Below are 22,406 nucleotides of genomic sequence, written 5' to 3' on the forward strand. Positions count from 1 at the left end.
AATAAAATAAAATAAAATAAAATAAATAATAAAAAACCTGAAGTTAAACACCTCTGAGCCTGACAACCACTGAATAGATTCATTTCTTTAGCCTTTTAAAATCTACACGGATTCTCCTGGGAGCCCCATTTGTTCTGTAAACATTTGTTGAGTGCCTGCCTTCAGGGCTGGACTCTAAATACTTCTGGTTCATGGTGATCTATTTGTAAATGTAGGCAACTCACCAGTTACAAGTGGTGGACACCCAGGCCTACATTCCATTCCGTCACCTAAAACCAAACCTTCCCATTCTTGGTCCTCTCTCCTGATAAACTCCAGCCTCCTAGGATCACCTGCTTCAGAAGGAGACAGTTGATAAGGGAACTCACTGAAAAGCTCCTCCCAACCTCCCTGAAGGCCTCATGCCTCAAAGTAACTTATTATTCAGTACAAACTGGTTGTTTGGTTTTTGTTGAAGTCGACCAAATTGAAGGTTTATCTGTACTTTTTTTTTTAAGAAAATTTTTTTATGTTTTTATTTTATTTTTGAGAAAGAGACACAGAGCAGGGGAAGGGCAGAGAGAGAAAGAGATAGAATCAGAAGCAGCCTCTAGGCTCCGAGCTGTCAGCACAGAGCCCGACGTGGGGCCCGAACTCACGAACCATGAGATCATGACCTGAACCGAAGTCGGACGCCCAACCGACTGAGCCACCCCGGCGCCCCTGTACTTTTCTTTTTTTTTTTAAAGAAAAGTCGATACCTCTGAGAATGTTCAATACTGAGTCATTTGCATAGTTTAAACAAGTGGGAGAGTGGCCAAAAATGAGCTTTGGCTTTTTCAAAACCATCCCTAAGGTCAGTCCATGCCCAGAAATGGAGGAAGGGCCATCGTCTCTTCTCCTTTGAAAAGTACTATTAGTAGGGGGTGCCTGGGTGGCTCAGTCAGTTAAGCGTCTGACTCCATTTTGGCTCAGGTCATGATGTCATGGTTCAGTTGGTGAGTTTGAGCCCTACATTAGGCTCTGCACTGACAGCGCAGAGCCTGCTTGGGATTCTTTCTCCACCCCTCCCCTGTTCTCTCTCTGTCTCTCTCTCTCTCTCTCTCTCAAAAGTAAATAAACTTTTTTTAAAAAAAGAAAAAAGCTATTAATATTTGCAGTGGAACTATGTTAATCAGGCTATCCTCTTTTTCTATAGGGAAAGTGCATTTCAAGTTCTAGGTGCCTAACTTGCTTAGTGTACGACTAAAAGGGCTCCAAAAATTAGTGTGTATATAGGAAAATATACGTCTGCTTTGATACAGAAGTAAAATAACCAATTCACTGCTGATGACAAACTCTGGCTTACCATGAAGAGGACAGTACAAATGGTTAAGAGCTTGGATCCCATGGCTTATGATCAATACTAAACAGAACTGGGGATTTTGGCTTGAAGAAGAAACTTAGGGGCATTGCTCAAAATTCTGAAAGTTTTTTTTCATAGAAAAGTCATTTTATGTTAGTTAAAAGGACAGATCTAAGTCTGAGAGGTAGGAATGACAAGGCAAATGAAAAGATTTCCTAATTAGAGGAGGATAACAGTAATAATTGGCTACCCGTTGAAGTCACATGCTCCCTATCCCTAGTAGTGGGGCTACCTGGATAAGAGGTTCAATTAGGTAACCTCTAAAGTCCTCCAACATGAAGGTTCTAAAATTTTATGGAATAAAGTATTTTTGAAAAATTAGCCAGCGCCTTAAGAATATTAATTTTCTAAAGCTTTGCCTTAGAAATCACTATCTGCTCATTTTCTTTCCTGTTTTAGCAGCAAGCAAACTCTACCTTCTTCCCTTTCTTCTGATAATTTTAATGCTTTTTCTAACCTTTGAGAACCTTCCCACTTTATCTTTTTTTTTTTTTATGTTTATTTATTTTTGAGAGGGAGAGACAGAATGCAAGCAGGGGAGGGGCAGAGAGAGAGGGAGACAAAAATCTGAAGCAGGCTCCAGGCTCTGAGCTATCAGCATAGAGCCTGATGTGGGGCTTGAACTCACAAATTGTGAGATCATGACCTGAGCCAAAGTTGGATGTTTAACCAATTGAGCCACTCCGCGCCCCCCACTTTATCTTTATCATTCCATTTAGTTCTTCAAGCCCTTGTCACTTGCTCATCTGACATGAGGCAGTGTGGGATTTGGGGCACAAGCTTGCCAGTTAGAAGCTGATAGCCTGTGTTTGAGTTTTCTGTACTATTGTCTTTATTGTGATATCAGTTGCAAATTACAGAAAAGTCAGCTGCAAATTACGGAAAATCTAACAGAGGCTTAATAAAACCACCTTGATTGTGTCGGAAGTCCCCAAGACCACCCCCAGCTTTGATAAGCTCCCACCAAAACTGGGGTTGTTTTGCCAAGGAGGAAGGGAATAGGCATTGGCCAGGCCATCAGCAGAGTCTGCCACTATCTTAATGGGCAAATCATTTATCCTCTGTGAGCCTTGGCTTACCTATCTGTAAACTGGGCAGATTATACCTATTGTTCCCAGGATGATTATGAGTCTAAAATGAAGGTAAAATGACTGCTTTCAGTTTTTGAAATTTGCCCCCTCCTTTCATAAGGTTGCTTAGTCTTGCTCACTGGACACATTTTATTTAGTCTTCCTTTTCTTTGGTTGCTGCTTCATTTGAGACCTCTTTATGCCTGTGTTCTCGAAATGGACATTGTACTCCTATTACTTCCTGTTAACTCTTATCTTAGTCTCAACTTTTTCTAACCATGTAGTTAAAACTCTTTAACTTGGTGTCAGCCGATATGTTAATTTGCAAAACTAATAAGCCACTTCTCATCTTTATGAGCTTTCTTACCTGAAAATCTCCTATCATGCTTTCCCATGCCCCTCCTCCCTCTGACTTCACAATCCAGACCACTCTCTAATTACTCTCTTCTCTGAGTGCTTCTGTTTAATGATTATTCTTGCTCCTCTTGTCTTTGAGCCTTTTATTTGGTTGGAAATGGGCATTCCTTGAGGGCGAGAACTATACTTTCTCCAGTGTTCTCTGTGTTCAGTGTACTGTACCTCATTAAAATCTGAGAATTGAGATATTTATGCTAAAATACCAGATTTTATTTATGTGTGTATTTTAAATGTTTATTTTGGAAAGAGAGAGCAAGCAGGGGAGGAACAGAGAGAAGGCGAGAGAGGATCTGAAGCAGGCTCTGCACTGACAGCAGCGAGCCCAATGCAGGCCTCAAAACTCGCGAACCACGAGGTCACAACCCGAGCCGAAGTCAAACACTCAACCAACTGAGCCACCCAGGTGCCCCTAAAATACCAGTTTTTTTTTTTTTTTAGTGTTGATTTATTTTTGAGACAGAACCTGACTGGGGAAGGGTCAGAGAGAGGGAGACACAGAATCTGAAACAGGCTCCAGGCTCTGAGCAGTTAGCACAGTGCCCGATGTGGGGCTCGAACTCACAGACCGTGAGATCATGACCTGAGCCAAAGTCGGACACTTAACTGACTGAGCCACCCAGGCGCCCCTAAAATACCAGTTTTTAAATGGCAGTACTCCTTGGAATAGAAATGATGATTCTTTTTTTTTTTTTTAAGTTTTATTTATTTTGAGAGAGAGAGCAAGAGAATGTCTGTGTTGGAGAGTGGCAGAGAGAGAGGGAGGGAGAATCCAAAGCAGTCTCTGCACTGTCAATGCAGAGCCTGATGCCGGGATGTTGGGCTCAAACTCATGAATCATGAGATCATGACCTAAGTCGAAACCAAGAATCGAAAGCTCAACTGACTGAGCCACCCAGGCGCCCCATAAAAATAATGATTCTAATTAAAAACATTTTCCTGAGGGCTGCCTAGGTGGCTCAGTCAGTTGAGTGTCCAACTTCGGTTCAGGTCATGATCTTGAGGTTCACAGGTTCGAGCCCCGTGTTGTTCTCTGTGCTGACAGCTCAGAGCCTGGAGTCTGCTTCAGATTCTGGTCTCCCTCTATCTCTGCCCCTCCCGCTTTGCACTTTGTCTATTTCTCTCTCCAAAATAAACATCAAAAAAATTTTTTTAACATTTTCCTGAGAGAAAATCTTAAAAGGAACCCTGCTCTTTTAGAACTTCAGATTTCTTTGACTCTCTGCAAAGAATATTATTACAAAATAATCTGGCTGTCTACCCAATTTATTGTAAATAGACTAATCATAACCAAACAGAAATGAGGGACTTCCCTAAAACCCTTCCCTAAAACTTACTATGTTGCCCCCCATTTGTCCATTCAACAAGGACTTATTGGTCACTCACTGGGGATACAGTGGTGAATCAGACAGCCTTGGTCCCTGCCCCAGTGGAAGTTAAGATGGGCCCTGAGTCTGTCTGGGAAGACAGATCCACCAAGTAATCAATAGAGTGTCATGAATATTGTTGGTTGGGCAACACAGGTGCTGAGGGAACACATCTCAGGAGCTCCTACTCCAGTCAAGGAGCCAGGGAACATTTCCTGAGAAGTGATATGTAAGTGGAGATGCACAGTATATGCAGAGTTAAGCCAGATAAAAAGAGGGAAGATAAAGGTGTTTCAAACCTAGGAATAATGTATCTGAAACCTCCTTGGAGATACTCAAGAATTTCTTGGGATCATGTGAATGTAGAATAGGAGGGGGAAGAATGGTGAGAAGGAGACCATAGGCAAGTAGTGTCCCGTTTTATAGTCACAATGGGGTGTTGACATCATGGACAGGTGAATGCCACCAGATGCAATGGGAGAAAGTAGACTCTTTATGGTAAAGGCTATGGAAAGTGGAAGAGAAGGTCATTCAGATGGGGAGATAGTACTGCTGCTCCCAGGTAGTGGTACAAGTTACCTGATTCTCTGGAAGTGATACCAGCCACCAGTGAGGATTTAATCTGGTGTGCCAAGCTCCTTTTGCCATTCTTATCTGGGTTTTCTCCCTGAGTGTTGTAAGAGTCAACCCACCTGCCCCTCAGCAAGTGCAAGTAGCAGAGGCAAGAGTGCCCTAACTTAGAGAGTATCTCCCACTAGATGAGATTGGAAGGCAGTGGCCCAGGAGCATCCCCCAGTGGGTCCAGCTTCAGGACCTGCCTGAGGTTGCTTCCTGCAGCCTATGTTGTATACATTGTGGACTTCGAAATGGTATTTGTTTACATACAGGCCTTTATGTTGCGGTTGCAATAGAGCTTTGATACATAATGTCTTTTCAGGTCTTTAGAAACATTAATTTTGTGCTTTTGAAAGGTGAAAGTTTATATGTTCCCGTTTTAATTTTATTCTACATATTTGCTCATTATTATTAGTTAAGAAGGACTTATGTTTATATTAGGGCTTGCCAAGATTTCTATTTATTAAAAATTCCCCCAGATTTATCACGAGATGGGTTCATGTAGGGAAGGAGGGACATTTTTTCTTTGAACAAGAGGGAAGGAGAAAATAAAATAGGATATTTAGGGTCTAGAAAGGAAGGAAAGTGAAAAGGAGCCTTGATCTTATTTGTGAAGTTGGAAGGGAGATTACTTGCTGAGATAAGTTAGAACAAGAGACTACTGGGGGAGAAGGGAGGCGTATGCTTAACGCTGTTTGCAAGAGATGAATTAAAGGCCAGGTATGGATGGCCGGCGGGTCCACCCAGAAGGTGGGGTACTGTCAGTGCTTCTCGTTTCACGTCCTAGTTAACAAGAAACATGCCCTATGGTTGAAGATTCGCATGAGAGCTCCTTAAGGGAAAAATCACAAATATAATAACCATTGTACTTGAATGGAGCATAGACTGTCTTTTATCTTTACAGACTATCTATTTAGCTTTGCAACTGCTGCTACAAAAAAGATAACTGAATCAGTTGCTGAAACAGCACAAACAATAAAGAAATCAGTAGAAGAAGGAAAGATAGATGACATCATTGATAAGGTACATTTCAACATCTTTTCAAATTGATTAGCAGCTAAATATAATTATCCCTTCTTTTTATGAACGTCATTAATCCAAGTAGGATATCATATTCCGATAAAAATATTAATTGTTGAGACTCTTGGGTTTTTTTTTCTTCTTTTTGTATAAGAAGTAGCAACGATTTAAATAACCTTGGTTTTAATTTTAATATATTCTGAAATACACTGATACTTTTGCATAATACTGAACTTTTTATATTGTGAGTTTAATTTTAAACTGTAACTGTTTCCAAATATTTATGCCTTTGCATCATTCAGTTAAGTTTTTAAAGTCCCATTAGGAATTACATTTTCAGACTCTAAGGAATGAGTTTGTTCATTTCCTGCAGTGGTAGGGTGTAGGCCTGGGGAATTTCATTTATGTTGATAATTATTTGAACTAAGGAGGTCATCAATTAAACTTCAGATAGCTTGTTATTTAGCTGCTTTGCTGTGTGTACTACATGTTAGAATGAGATTTGACCTGGCTTTTATTGTTTTTTGGGATAAAACAAAAATTCAATTTTTAACTCATTTTATCTTTGCATTTGAAAAGATAATCTATCATAAAAAAGGTTGTACACTTAAAATTCAAAACTATTGAATTGATTTTCCCTTTTGGTGGAGAAAGGATGGAGTATCACTTTTTTAACCTTTTTATTTGAATAAAATTAATAAAATGTCTCAAATGACTTCACAAATCTTACATGTAATAAGCTTCTCGAAGTAATTTGACTCTTTATATATTTTTTAACAGACCATTATAGGAGATTTTCAGAAGGAACAGAAAAAATTTGTTGAGGAACAGCATACCAAAAAGTCAGGTATGATATCGGTTTTTATACATGACTCACCTACCAAATTTTATTGAGCACCTATTAATGTGCCAGACACCACACTGAGGCGCTGAGAATACAAAAATGTGTAACAGCTCCCATCCTTCAGGTAGCACAAAGACTAGTGGGGAAGTCAAGCTCATAAACCTTTGGGGTTTAAAGGAAGGGAGGAAATTGTTCCCACGGAACTGGTGACAGCCCCTCTGGGGAGCTGGCTGTGACAGAGTGAGCATTCATTTCTCATTTTATAACATGGCCAACACACTGTGTGATATACACATAATTGGCACTTAGCAGAAGTTGGCTCCCTTCCCATTCTCTTCAGGAGATAAAAACGAAAGAGCTTTCTAGAGGAGTGACAGAGGGCCATGAAAAGTCATGGAGTGTTTGAGGAAGTTAGTGCATTTCATTAGTGACAAATGCTTGTTTAAATGTTTGCAGTTACAGGATCTCAGAATGTCTACTTTTACTGTTTGGATGTACTCAAACACAAAACCGGCCTCTTGTCTTTGAATTTGGCAAAAGGGTAAAACAATTCCATCAGTGTGAGCAGTGCCACAAATTCAAAAAGAGCTAGTTAGTCCTGTGGCGGGTCAGGCAACTCAAAGTGGAAAGCAGCTTTGGGGACAAAAAATCTATACAAATTAGCCTACCTTAGGATAGCAGAGAAAGTGATCCTGGCTTGGAGACTTGGGGTAGGAGCTGGTCAGAGCCTCTGAGACAGGAACTTTGAGTGAGCAGGGGAAAGGCTCAGAGGCACTTTCAGTTTTGAGACACCCATTAGACCCCAGGTGAGAGGAACATGTACAAAGGCAGGGAAGGGAATGCAGGAAAATTCCATTCCTCGGTTGCACAAGTCATATTTCAAAGGCCCAATAGCCACAAGGGGCTAGTGGCTTCCATATTAGACAGTGCAAACCTAGAACATTTCCATCAGTGCAGAAAGTTCTGTTGGTCGGCACTGCTCTAAATTAACTGAACGGGGTCCAACAGGAGCAGTTGATTCCTGTGTGAAGCATGCATGAAGAATTCCATCTACTGATACAGATTAGAAGTCAATTTGTGTAAAAGCCATGAGAGTAGGTGAGCTCAGTGAGAAGTGTGTCGAGCATGAAGAGAGCTGAGCAGAGATCTAACAGTGTTGACAGGAAGGAAGGAATGGGAGAAATTGACAGTTCCTGAGTGCCTGATGTTTACATCCAACATCTTCTTTACTAAAAGGTAGGATCAACAAGGTTAATTCGCTGCAGGTTGCTCAGCTGGTAAGTGATGAAACAAATCTGCCATCAAAACCAGTGCCCATTTACTTACCAAAAGACAACAGCTAGGAGAGAGAAGCAATAGAAGCCCAGAGAGGGGAGAATTTCAAGGAGAGTTAGGTCGGCTAAGAAGTCCATTTGCAAGGACCATGAGGAAAGGCACCATGTGAGTGTTCCTTGTGCATTTGTTCATTTAACGGTCACAGAAACTCAGAAGTACTTATTCTTATCTCCATTTCACAAAGAAGGAAACTGGGCCTAGAGAGAAAAGAACTAAGAACTGTCCGTGGGTTGGACAACCAGGAGGTTACTGGTCACCCTAAAAAGAGCAGTTTCAGAGGAACAGGGAGGCAGGGAGTGTCTCATCCATACTGGTAGTTTGAGCCTTGAGAGGACCTCATCTGAGGGTTAAGTAGTACCAGGAGAGGCCACCCAAGGTGAATAGACTTAAATTGGACGCCAGAATATTAAAGCAAATAGTGTTTTCAAGGGGCTTTACCCCAATTTTTTTAAGTATGAAAATATGCTTATTTTATCTTATATTTAACAGAATTTGGATTATAATTGCCACCATTTGCTTGTTTAAGATGAGCCTAAGAATGAGCCAGGTGTCTGTCTGTCCATATGTCTATCCACACATGCACATAACTTTTCTATCAGTTGGTACACAATAGGATGTCTCTTCCATTGGACTTTTGCCACATGACACAAAAGGGCAGGGGTGTTTTGTTGAAAATACTAGGACCCCCTACATGTATCTTTTGTGCTGACCTCCCACCTCCACAGCCCCAGCTCAGATGGTAGCCCCAGTTCGGATGCTCACTGGCTTTGTCTCCACTATTTCCTACTTGCTGCTCCCTCTGAACACCCCCTACACACACCCAGCACTGAACTCCTCCTAGACCAAGATCACCTCCCAGGTCTCCGCAGAAAACCCCTGGGACTCACCTCTCAGTGGCTGCATTTGTCACCCAACAGTATAAGCCTGATGAGTTGTAATCCCCTTCTTCTTGTGAGCCCCAAAGACAACATGTCTGTTGTAGATCCCAGCCCTGTGGTTTACTTCCCGATTTGCCCGTTTCTTTATTTGCTTTCACTCCTGACAACCCTCTTCTCAGTTCCTAACTGCTTATCACCTTTTGTCATGAATCAAGTACAGTGACTTTTTCAAAAGAACTTTTTAGTTGGAAATAATTTCAATTTACAGAGCAGTTGCGAGTATAAAGGGAGTACTGAGAACACCCATACCCCCTCTCCCTAGATTGTTGGTTTTAGTCCAACTGCCTTGTCCTTTACACCCTTTCTCCCTCTGTGTGTGTCTTTTCTGTTCCACTCAATGTGTGTTTCCTAAGAATTAGGTGTATTCTCTTACATAATCACTGACCAGACAGTTACCAGCTTTAGGAAAAGAACACTGATACGATGTGCATATTCTAATTTTGTCAATTGACCCAGTAATGTCCTTTGTATGTTTTCCACCTCAATACAGCATGCAGCATAGCTTTCCTCATGTGTCTTAGCCTCTTTTAATCTGCACCAATCCAGTACCTTTGTCTTTTAGGACATTAATGTTTTCAAAGGATATTCTGCCCCCGCCCCCTTGGCCTCCTTTTTTTTTTTTTTTTTTTTTTTTTTTTTTTTAAATAGACCTTTCCTAGTTGGGCTTTGGCTGATATTTCCTCATGATTAGATTCAGATTATGCATTCTTGGCCAGAATACTACATAGATGATGTTGTGTCCTTCTCAGGATAGCCCATCTGGAGGCCTACGATGACCATCTCTTTTTCATTGGTGATGATCATTTGGGTCACTTGGTCAAGGTGTTGTCCAATTTCTCCACCATATAATTCAAGTAATTTTTTACCAAATGCGTACATGCTTTAGATTCATATCTTAAGTCTAGGAATTATGATGAATGTTCATATTTGGAGCTCATTAATAAATTGCCACATTGATTATGTGGCAACTTATTCTTTCAAACCACGATTGCAGTGTAACCTTTGTAACATGTTTTTCTCTTTTTTTCTTTATTATTAAAACCTTTAGAAGCAGCAGTGCCCCCATGGGTTGATAGTAATGATGAAGAAACAATTCAACAGCAAATCTTGGCCTTATCTGCTGTAAGTACCTTGTGATTCCCTGTATAGAGATACTTTCTTCCTATCATGACTTTATCCATAGAATGTTCTTCTTCTATATAGTATTTAAAATGTTTTGAGGGGCGCCTGGGTGGCGCAGTCGGTTGAGCGTCCGACTTCAGCCAGGTCACGATCTCGCGGTCCGTGAGTTCAAGCCCCGCGTCGGGCTCTGGGCTGATGGCTCAGAGCCTGGAGCCTGTTTCCGATTCTGTGTCTCCCTCTCTCTCCGCCCCTCCCCCGTTCATGCTCTGTCTCTCTCTGTACCAAAAATAAATAAAAACGTTGAAAAAAAAAATTAAAAAAAAAAAAATTAAAAAAAAAATAAATAAAATGTTTTGAGATACTAGAACTGTACACATCAACTTTCGCTGGTTTTTCCCCCTAAGTTCCCCCTCCCGCCAAGTTTTAACTTCTCCTTAAGTTCTTTTTTCTTAACAGAAAAGTATGATCTGTTACACAAAATAATTATTTCAGCCTTAAAAGGATTCTTTTATGTTATTAAGATAATCTTTTGAGATATGCTATCATACAAAGTTTCTAGATATTCTAGTTCATCTGAGTGAAAAGATTGTATTCTAAATTTTCTCTTTAACTATCATATGTATTTTAAAATGAAATTGAAAGAAATAAACTTTTCTTTGCTGGCCTACAAAGATTTCTCTTGGGATTTCAGAGGGAACATAGTGATACCAGTTAACAGTTGTACAGAACCTGACACTTTCAGAAAGAACTTTCTTACCCATTATGTCCTTTAAGCCTCACTGTACGTTTATGAGGTAGGTAGGGCCTTTTATTGTCGTCGTGCAGGCGTGATGACTGTGACTCCCAAATGTGACACTCACTTCTTACATGTGTCTCCACTGGGCTGTGGATTCTTAGTGGGTGGAGAGACTGGCTTTGATCTCTGTCCTCAGCACCTAGCAGCCTGCCTGGCAGGGGACTCAGCAAATAGGGCTTTGACTGTATCAGTGGTTTTCAAGCTTTGTTTTTAATCTACTCTTTTTTTTTTTTTTTTTTTTTTTTTAACCAAAGTCATAAATGGAACTTCAGTCTAGAAAACAGACATAGAGCTGGGCTTTACTTTGCTTCCATTGTCCTCCCCCAGGGCATTTTTAAGATTTTTTCTTTTTCAGTAGTAAACCCCTTAAAAGATTTTTTTTAAGTTTGTTTATTTATTTTGAGAGAGAGAGAGCAAGTGCAAGCAGGGGAGGGGCAGAGAGAGAGATAGAGACAGAGACTCCAAGCAGGCTCCACGCTGTCAGCACAGAGCCTCACATGGGGCTTGATCCCACGAACTGTGAGATCATGACCTGAGCGGAAACCAAGAGTCAGATGCTTAACCTACCGAGCCACCCAGGTGCCCCTCCATTAGTAAGCCCTTTAAAGGCCTGAGCATCCATTACAAGTTCAGTATGAACACCATGTGTTTTGTTTACTGTGTTATGGCCAAACTTGATGCTGACATCACATAATGCTTATCTCCAGAAGAGAATTGGGACAGTGAGACTGCTATTTGAGGGCAGACATCAGATACTCACAGTCAAGTAAGTCCTCATAGCTCCTCTGTCCCCCAGACCTGTTCCTGTCTTCATCTTCTCCATCTCAAAATAAGACTCCAGTCATCCACCAGTTTGTTCTAGTCACTAACCCAAGAGTCTTCCTTCAGTCACACCCCACCCCCACCCCGCCTGGGCCTGCTGCAACCTGACAACGCTATGTTCCTGATACACCTCTACACCACTTCTCCACTGCTGCTGCCACCACAGCGGTCCCAATGCCATCATCTCCTGCCTTCAGCGTCCCAACCGCTGTCCTATCCTTACCCCTTTCCCTACAAGCTCACAGCAGCCACAGGGGTCCCATTTATGATGTAAATCCCTTCGTGTCAGTCTCCCACATAGAGCCTTCTAATGGCATCTCGTCTTGCGTGGGCTAGGATCTAAACCCCTTCCACTGGCTTCGAAGGCCCTTGGCTTTGCATCCCTCACCTCCCTCGTGCCCCACTGCCCTACATCCCAGTGTTCCAGCCACTGTTTTTTTCTGGAACACAAGTGAGCCAAGCTTTGTCCTGCTTCAGTGCCTGGTGCTTGCTGTCCACTCTTCCTAGAAGCCCACCCTACACCATTCCACAAGATCTCATCTCAAAGGTCACCTCCCTCGCCACCCTTTCAGCCCTCTACTAGTCACCCCATCTCATAGCCTTAGCAGTCTAAACCCTTGTCTGTCTCTTCCCACTCCCCCACCCCACAAGTGGAATGGAAACACTGTGCAGGCAGGGAGGGACTCCATTTGTGCTGTGCCCTGCTGAGCAGGTGGCACGGTGCCTGGGGCACAGCAGGTACTCAATGGGCATCTGCTGAATGGATGATGCAGTGAACATTGCACACAGACATGCCTGCAAGAGAGCACTCAAGATACCAGCATGACCCAGAGGCTTTGAACCATCTTCAGTACATTCCTTATGGTGGCTTCTGAATGTTTTAAGAGATGGACTAAATTGCTATAGTGAAGAAATAAAAAAATACAGTAGGTTAAACAAGCTGTGACTTTCCCTCCCTCTTCCCCCATCATGTAAGAGTCTAGAAGTAGATGGTCCACGTAGGTGTGCTTTTCCCATGAACTCATCTATAGACCCAAGTATTTCCTGTCTTAATCTTATCCTATGCCAGCCCCTAGACTGTTGTCTGCCTTCTCTGCGGTGAAGTCAGCTCTCATGACCGTGCCTGTGTTCCAGCCTGAGGGAACTGGGAAAGAGGATGGTGGGTACACCAGACCATTTGGAAGATGAGACTCAGAAATTGCACCTATCCCTCAGGCCTACATCCCTTTGGCAACTTAGACACATGGCCACTTCTAATGCTGGGGAGCCTGGGAAATCCAGTCTCTGGCTGGGTGGCCACATGCCCAGCTGGAACTCAAGAGTTGTGATCCTGGAAGGGAGGGAGGAAGGGATACTGGGAGATGATTAGCAATCTCTCCATCAGAGTTGCTACATTCTCCTACTTGCCAAGCACTAGTTGGGACAATTCAGAGCCTATAGCAGAGTAGACCTTTAAGTTTCTCGTGCTGGGGCACCCCTCAGGGCATCATGCATAAAAAAGAAATTGATAGTACAGCTGTCATTAGGTAGTTGTGAGAATGCAATTCAGAAAATTGTGTTTAGAACCTCCCCTGGGCCAGCCTAGTCCTGGGCCTGGAGGTCGCTGAGACCTGCCCTCCAGAGCCCAAAGGCTTACTGGACATCTGCTAGTGGAGTCACACATAGCATCGCTCCCATGCTGAACACTGTCGTGCGGGACACCCAACGAAGCACCAAGGAAAGCGGCATGTCCCTGATTTTGAAGAGGGAAGAGGATGATCTCAGGGCAGCTTCCCAGAAGTGATGACGTTGGAGTGGAGTCATGAGTCTTGGGAGGAGGGTGTGAGGATGTTTGGGGGATGTGGGGCAGGGCTTGACATTCAGGTAGGGGGTTTTGTAAGCATTCGGATATGACTGGACTGCATGGTGCAGGTGGAGGTGTGGATATGGAGCCAGATCATGAAGACCTTTCTGTACCATTCTGGTAAGTTTAGGTTTCATCTCAAAGGTGACAAACGAGTCATTTAAGGGTTTTAGTGACCAGTAAAACACATGTTTTCCTTGGGACAGGGTAGAAAGTTGCTTGCTCTGGGTGGGAGAAATGGGACTGGAGATACAGCGGCTGCTGTAGAAATCCAGGTGAAACGTGATACGGCAGTTTTTAGACTTTGAAATTTTTACATGAGAAGGTAAAATAACTAAACCCTATTTAGGTTCAGATTTGTTCTTTATTGATGTAGGCATCTCAAAAACCAAAAATATGGTTAAAATCTAACACGGGCAAGATATGATGAAACTGATGCTTAAAACTTTTTTTTTTTTTTAACGTTTATTTATTTTTGGGGCAGAGAGAGACAGAGCATGAACGGGGGAGGGGCGGAGAGAGAGGGAGACACAGAATCGGAAACAGGCTCCAGGCTCCGAGCCATCAGCCCAGAGCCTGACGCGGGGCTCGAACTCACGGACCGCGAGATCGTGACCTGGCTGAAGTCGGACGCTTAACCGACTGCGCCACCCAGGCGCCCCTGAAACTGATGCTTATAGTAGCCAGTTTCTAAGATTATTTAAGCAGCCAATTTTCTAAGATTATTTTACAGTAGTTTTCACATAAAGATACTCGCTGGAACAAATGTACATTCATATGATTTGAAACTCTGTAATTTCAACTAACTGCCTGATTGAACTTCCTGGCCTCCCACAAGGCTCTCTTCAGTGGAGACTGTTAAAAAAATACATGACAGGGAACACCTGGGTGGCTCAGTTCAGTGTCCCACTCCTGGTTTCAGCTCAGGTCATGATCTCAGGGACTCCATGCTGATAGGGCAGAGCCTGCTTGGGATTCTCTCTCCTTCTCTCTCTACCCCTCCTCCCTCTCGTGCGCATATGTGCACCTGTGTGTGCACTTGCTCTCTCAAATAAACTTTAAAAAATAAATAATAAATACATGACAGGATTGGTCATTCTCCACTCTCTCTTAAGCAGACAGGTTAATGATACTTCAGTGGATTTTGTGGCTGAAATCTTTAGGAGAATTGAGTATTTGTCAAACTGGTGATGCACTGTTACATATTAATTGCTGTCTACATTTTTCCCCATGTTTTTCCCCTTTTCATCAAAGGACAAGAGGAATTTCCTTCGTGACCCTCCAGCTGGAGTGCAGTTTAATTTTGACTTTGATCAGATGTACCCTGTTGCCCTGATCATGCTCCAAGAGGACGAGCTGCTGAGTAGGATGAGATTTGCCCTTGTTCCTAAACTGTAAGTAAGCAGTGTGTTCCTGAGCCAGAGCTACGCTGCTCACACAGCACGTATTAGCATTTTCTAGTGGCCTTGGTCATATGCAGAGTGTCGGGGCAGAATCCTGGAGTGGGGGCCAGAGCAGTTTCCTGTTCCGTCTTCATGAAAATAGGCTCTGTGGCCCTTCAGCTGGTGTGCATGCGCTCTCTGTCTCTCTCTTTCTTTCTCTCTTTCTCTCTCTCTCTCTCTCTCTCTCTCTCTCACACACACACACACACACACACACACACACACACACACACACACACACACACACACACACATATACAGCCATAGAATCGAAACTGAGAGTGGGCCTAACAGGAAATTTGGGGTGGAGATAAGATGCGCTGTTTTATCCCCAGTTAGAAGCTAGAACACAGTTTCCGATAGAAACAACCAACGTGCCGTGTCTTCCAAATAAAATTAAGGTCCCCAGGGCTCATTAGGACCTGGCCCACCACCTTTTTACACTCTGGCTCTGCTCTCTAGCAACAGTGTTCTTGTTCTCCTTCCCACCCGAAGTTTTCCTCTGCCCGCAGGCCTTGTTCTCCTCCGAAAGTCTTGCTTGTCCTTCAGCTCCCGTGCAAGCATAATGTCTTCAGGGACACAGCCCTGACCGGGATCAGCAGAGGCCCCCCACGGTGGGTGGGTCTCCTCCCTTCCCTTCTGCCATCATGGGCTCTTGCTTACCTTTTTTAATTCCAATTCCTTGTTTTGAATCTATTGCATTTTTAGTCCATGGTCTTTCTTACTCCGTGAGCTTTCCATTATTATAGCACTCTAGTCTTTTTGGATGGGTGCAGTATCTTCCTGGTCTCTGAGAACCTAGTTTTCTTGAAATACCCTTTTGTCTCAGTGCTTTTCTTGAATTTTTGTGTTTGTTTTGGGCTCTGTGATTCATGTTGCAGGCTTTCCTTATCCGTCCCTCTTCGTATCTGAAGGCACCCTGCGGAAAGGGCACTTAGAGCTGTGTGTTCCCACAGGCCTTTCGGGCAGGGTGGCTTCCCTGAGAGGACTCCACCTCCTGCCTGACCAGTCTCAGCCACGCCAGCTGCCTGAGTGTGGAGTGGCTCAGCTCACAGTGAACCGTGGCTCTCTGTCGCATGGAAGCACAGTCCCCAGCTGGAAGGGGCGGTGCGGGAGTCAGCCAGCTCGCTGCTCCTCTGGGGCCTCACCACCATGCCTCCTGTCTCGAGCCCAACCTGCACCCGGCCTTCAGAGACGCCTGTGCCTCCCGTCCCTGGCTCTGTCCGAGCGCACCCCGGGTGAACCGGCCCGTTCTCGCCAGCCGCCCTTCCTGCAGGCTTTCTCCAGTCTACAGAGTAGATTGCTGCTGGCCCATCAGCCTTTCCCCTTCCACTGTGCTTTCCTCGCCAGTTCTCTCTGTCCTGGGGGGTTTGATTTACTTAATTCCTTTTCTATTATTTTAGAATGGCTCAAATCTCATTACAAATCTAATCCTTAGACTGTGTCCAAAATAGCTATTTTGGGGGCACCTGGCTGGCATGACTCTTAATCTCTGGGTTGTGAGTTCAAGCCCCATGTTGGGTGTAGAGATGACTTAAAAATAAATAGGTAGATAGGTGGATAGATAAAGGAGCTATTTTTAGTGAAGAATATATTAAAAAAATTATCAACTGATCTTTTTTTCACTATTATGCTCACAAAACCCTGAGAGTTGGTTTTTGAACAGTTCATGTGTATATATCTGATAGAAGCTCTTTCATCTTGGAATTTGAGGTTGTACCTATTCTGAATAACTGCCTCTTTCTGAGAGAAGAGTAGCAAAGCTCTGGGGTTTGGGTGGGCTTTGTACCTGAAGGCTCCATCAACTTGAAGACCATTCAAATCACCTTGGGTCACACAGCGGGCTCTCTGCCAATGCTCTCAGGACGGTCCCGAGACCCCGAGGCAGTGGGGCATGTGGCCCAGGGTTACGCATGGCAGGCATGTGGCTAGGTGTCCACAGCGTTGGTTAGTGACAATTCTGGATGCCTTCTTACTGCTGACAGTAATTTTAGAGTCTTGAAAAGATTGGGAGAATTGGTATTTGGCAAGTAGTATTTCTGGTTTGTTGCTAGCTAGTTAAATGGTCTATTGAGTAATATAATTCCAGTTTCCTATTGCTAATTCTGTTAGGGATCATTTAGAAATTAGGGTTATCATTTTTTATAAGTCTTTACCCATTAGAAATGCTTACTGAAATATTTGTGGATGGAAGGATGTGATATCTGGCATTGCCTTAAAATATTCCAACCCATACCCAGAGAAGGGCATGCGTGGAAAAGAGAGGGACAGACATGAAGTGTGATTGGCAAAATGCTGGTGATTGCTGGTTAGGTCACAGGTACAGGGGCCTTCTTTGTCCTAGTCTCTCCACTTTTTTTTTTTGTTGAAATTTCCATAATAAAACACATGAGCCATCACACACAAATCTAGGACTCCTGCTTTGGTCCTTTGAGACACTTTTTCTAAGCAGAAGCCATCACTAACCGGGGAACAATTTAGAAAACAAATCAAAACAAACTTGCTCTGTATTTCAAAATGCCTCCTAGTGTGTTAACGCTTCCCTGTGACAGCAGGGCTGGCATGAGACGGGCCCTGCTCTTGCATCACAGACGCCCTCTGAGGTCTTTACTCTGACAAAGCAGAGAAATCACAAGTCCTTTCCGCCTTGGACTGTGACCTGTGCTCATTGTTTCCCAGAGGGTATTCACAGCATACTAGTGCCTGAAAATAGTTCATGAAAGCCTAAGTGATCAGATAGTAGACATTTGGGAGTTGCTAACTCCCGTGGTTTTCTTTATCACAGAACTTCTCAGAACCTTTATGTGTCATCTGTATTGTGACTCTCCAGAGGGTCACGGAGTGTTTCTATAGTGTGCCTCCGTGACCACTTCCTCGTCCATCAAGAAGGAGAGGGTCTGGGAAAGAAAACAGTCCAGATGCTTAGCTTTATTGAGAGAACGAAGATTGCCCGTAATCTGTTGTAGATTGCCGGCATATCTGTTTCATTTTGGACTTTGCATAGAGGTCAGAATTAAGAGTGACCTTGAAAATATTCAGGGAGCTCACTACTTCCTGGGTAGCTAAGCTCCCTTCTGTCTCAACGAGATGTTAACAGTTGAAGATTTTTTAACTTAACTGGGTAAAGAGCCCCAGTTGTTTTCTTTGTTCCCCAGGTGTCTTCATCTCTGTATCCCCTCAACATCCAGGTGCTTACCGGTCCAAAAGTGAGTCCTCTGAAAGGAATGTAAAGTGCTGTCTGCCTGCAGTAGAGCACACTAGAGTGTACCTTGGGTCGCTCTGTAATGCCACCTAATGTTCTGTTAGCTATTCTTTTTTTTTTTTTTTTTTCAACGTTTATTTATTTTTGGGACAGAGAGAGACAGAGCAGGAACGGGGGAGGGGCAGAGAGAGAGGGAGACACAGAATCGGAAACAGGCTCCAGGCTCTGAGCCATCAGCCCAGAGCCCGACGCGGGGCTCGAACTCACAGACCGCGAGATCGTGACCTGGCTGAAGTCGGACGCTTAACCGACTGCGCCACCCAGGCGCCCCTCTGTTAGCTATTCTTGCGGCTGCAGCATACTGTTGTTTGCTCAGGTAAACTTGTGCTTGACTGTAACCCCTCGCCAACTGCTGTTAAGCTGGGTCTCCCTCCTGCCAAACTACTTCCAGGAGATGTTCTAAGAAAAAGAGAGTTGTGAGACCACACGAGGTTGGGACATGCTAACTTGGCATCGAGTAGGAACTTAACAAGTAAGAGGTCATTATTCCTGTGACCATCTGTGTTGGCAGATAATCTGGCTTATTCGTCCCTGAATCACCTGGCACGGGGTCTGATGCCTGTGGCACTCGGTGAACATTGGTGGAATTAATGAAAGAAAAGATGGGCTGCGTCTAGCAGCACGTCAGCTTCTTATCTAGCCCAGCTTGTGTCGCTAATCTTGTATTTTGCCCCAGTCACTGAAAAAGCTCGTCTCCTGGCCCAGCTTCACCAGTCACAGATGTGGCAACCCTAAGGCAGGTCCTGTCCTCATCCGTAAGCCTGGGTCTCAGAATTTTCTTAGTTCTCATTGATACTCTTCTCCTCCTTCAAAATCTTTTTCAGTTATACTTTCTTCCTCAGGTTTCTCCCCATTCTAAGACCCTGCATCCATCCCTTCTAGTAAACCGGGAGATAGAGACACATTCTCCCACCCTTTTATGACTGGTAGCAACATGTTCTGGGAACACAAAATGCGTGACTCCTCCAGTACGTGTGCCCCTGCACAACTCTGCAGGTCACCAAAGCCGTCGCTGGTTCAGTGACCTGGTGGGGAGGGGAGTGCATTTTATGTTTTTTGTTGAGTTTTGTTCTGCCTTCCACCCTCGAGATCTTTAATTGCTCTGAGGTAAGCATACTCATCAATGTTTATTATTATTTTATTTAAACAATCACACCTTTATGTAGAAAGATTGGATGTATAACATGAAAACTTTTTTCTCACTCATTTGAGACCTAATGCTCCATCACTCCTGAATGCTTTAATGTCTGTTTCCTACGAATAAGGCTTCTCCGGCATAAACACCTTGTAACCACCTGAATCAGGAAATGGTCACTTATGCATTATTACCTTCTGATTCTCAGACCCCTTTCAAGTTTCATGGGGTTGTTTTTTTTGTTTTGGGGGGTATTTTTTGAGAGAAAGAGTGAGCAGGGAAGGGGGAGAGGGAGAGAGAGAATCCCAAGCAGGCTCCATGCCTAGTGCACAGCCCAACGCAGGGCTCCATCCCACAACCGTGAGACAGCAACCTGAGCCGAAATCAAGATTCGGGTGCTTAACCAACTGAGCCACCCAGGCACCATCCACCTTTTTCTTTTCTTTTTTTTTTTTTTTTTAAGTAATTTCCATACCCAGCATGGGGCTCGGACTCACAGCCCCGAGATCAAGAGTCACATGCTCTACCGACTGAGCCAGCCAGGCACCCAACCGCATTCAAGTTTTACCATCTGTCCCAGTGTCCTCTGTACTAGCAAAAGGATCTAGTACAGGCTCAATTGTTGCATTTAGTTTTCATGTCTCATTGGTCTCCTTCAATCTATTGCATCCTATCAAGTGGTGCACGCTGCCATTTTGTCCCATTACTGTCTGCACTTTGGTCACTAGATAAAGGTGGTTTCTGCCAGACTTCTTGACTATAAAGTTATTTCTTTCCTCTTTGAAATCAGTAAGTATTTTCTGGGGAGGTACTTTGAAACTCTTTAAAAATACTGCATTCCTCATCAGACTTTGAATGTATTCATGTATTTATTTGTATCTGTATATACTCATGGTCCTGTTTTATGCAATGGATATAATCTGTTGCTATCATTATTTATTTTGATGCTCAAATTATCACCAACTTGGCCAGTGGGAGCCCATTCAAGTTGGTTTCTGTGTCTTTTTGACTCATCCTCATTTTTTGAGTGCTTTCTTACTTTCTGGTATGAAGTAGTCTAGGCTCATCTTGTTCTTTCCCTGCTGTAGCCCTGGAATTGGCTATTTACCCAAAAAACTCTGATTCATTTTAGTGGAAAATGGTGTATAGACACCAAGATCTGAGCACTTAGGCATGCTCGTTTCTATTGAGGTGTCACTACTCCTTGGTTCACTCAGTGAACAGAGCTGGGGAATATTTGTGCGCTCATGTATATACACATATACTCATTTGCATCTCTACTAAATGAAAACTATGTATTCGTAGTGCTACCTCACAACAGGGATCACTCTAGAACTTTCTCTTTCAATGTTTCTCATTCCCTTTCCTGACTGTGAGAAACTTGGTTCCGACTATCCTTAATATTTTTACTTAATTGATCAACCCCCTGCGTGTAACCAGTCTTCCATTTTCACCACCACCCCCTTCCCTGCTCAGACATACTCCTCTCCCAGCTCAGGCTGTCACTCCCCACTCCACGCCACCCCCACGTGGACCCTTACCTTACAGGACTTGGTCACCAGCACCCCCTGCCAGGTGATTTTCACATGCAGACAAGTAACGCCCCTAAACATCTCTTCCCACCTCTGCTGAAACAAATAGCCCCTGCATGTGTTTGTATGTGTTGCGTGCATTCTCAAATGTGTCATTGTCTGTCTTGAAAAGCGTGAGGGAAGAAGTGTTTTGGAGGAACTACTTTTACCGCGTCTCCCTGATAAAGCAGTCAGCCCAGCTCACCGCCCTGGCCGCCCAGCAGCAGGCCGCCGGGAAGGAGGAGAAGAGCCACGGCAGGGACGAAGACTTGCCAATGACAGGTATGCTGGGAGAAGACTTGACTCGGTGTAAAACAAAGAGTTACTGTAAAAATATTTTTAACTCAGAGACTCTCATGAGCTTGTCATCTTGTGTATACCAAAAATGTCATTGTCATCTTCTGGAAAATTCTTTCCTTTCCCGAGGAAAGAGTCATTCTCCTTGCCCTCTCTCTGACCCTGCTCCTACGTCTTCCCCCAAGCTCTCCTTTCCTTCGCTTTCTTTTTCTTGTTCTTCGGGTTTTTTATCTCTTCCTTTTTATTTCTCCCTTAGTCACTAGTCCTCTTTCCATCTCTTTCTTGGCCCTTTACCGCATAGCATTTCATACCCTGTGTCCTCCACCGATTCAGGCCATCGCTTTTCTTGGTTTTTCTGCCTTCTGTTCAAGCTGGTGTTCTCCTAGTACTGTAATCTGTAGAGCTCCATTCCACTCCAGGTTGCCAGTGTCTGACTCAGACCGAGGCACCATCCCGTTGCACATTGCACTCTTGGGACAATTGACCCCTCATTGCTGGGGAAGTGTTTTAAAATATTAGCAACAAGTGAAGATCTGTAATAGCAATTAAAATAAGAATGGTATTTTATGTCACATTTGTCACGTTTAATGAACATCTGTGTATAGGTGCTAATTACAACTAGAGACTTACCTGTTCATAGAATTTTAAATAATTAAGCAAAACCATGTATCCTAAGGTACAGGCTGTACAGACCACTAGAAAAGAACTTGACACTGCATTTAGGGTCAGGGAAATGGAATGAGGTTGCTCTACACAGTACAATTTGGCATTTTGCATATAAAGAATCCCAGTTGTGTATTATTCTTTGCTTTTTGTTTTCACTAATTTTATTGGGAAATGCCATGTAACCAAATACTGCCTGTGTAACAAAACAGGCTTAAGACAGGGTTCGATAAAGACTATACACCTGGTAAGGTTCACAAGGTAGAAAATGCTGTGACTGAGCATTGCACTTTGCTTTGTGCTTTCTAGCATTCGTGACAAAAGGAAAATCTGATAAATAACTGAATTCTCATTATCCTAAAAGAAGGAGTATAACTCTTCCTGAATTTGACTTCGGCTAACACTGAGGTCAAAATTTATTTCTTGCTTGGAAATCTTAAAAGAGGTGCATCAAATAGGATGACCT

The 22,406-nt window shown here is 43.5% G+C and overlaps 1 protein-coding gene across 1 annotated transcript in view; it reads left to right on the forward strand.

Moving 5' to 3' along the window:
• Positions 1-22,406, forward strand: part of SYAP1 (synapse associated protein 1) — a 31,488-nt gene that overhangs the window by 4,170 nt on the left and 4,912 nt on the right. Inside the window, exons 2-6 of the mRNA XM_045472924.1 lie at positions 5,755-5,873; positions 6,651-6,717; positions 10,036-10,109; positions 14,825-14,964; positions 21,114-21,262. Of these exons, the coding sequence (XP_045328880.1) occupies positions 5,755-5,873; positions 6,651-6,717; positions 10,036-10,109; positions 14,825-14,964; positions 21,114-21,262 (549 nt within the window). The remainder of the gene's footprint in view (positions 1-5,754; positions 5,874-6,650; positions 6,718-10,035; positions 10,110-14,824; positions 14,965-21,113; positions 21,263-22,406) is intronic.

The sequence above is a fragment of the Leopardus geoffroyi genome, chromosome X (assembly GCF_018350155.1).
Source record: "Leopardus geoffroyi isolate Oge1 chromosome X, O.geoffroyi_Oge1_pat1.0, whole genome shotgun sequence".
Classification (NCBI taxonomy): Eukaryota; Metazoa; Chordata; class Mammalia; order Carnivora; family Felidae; genus Leopardus; species Leopardus geoffroyi.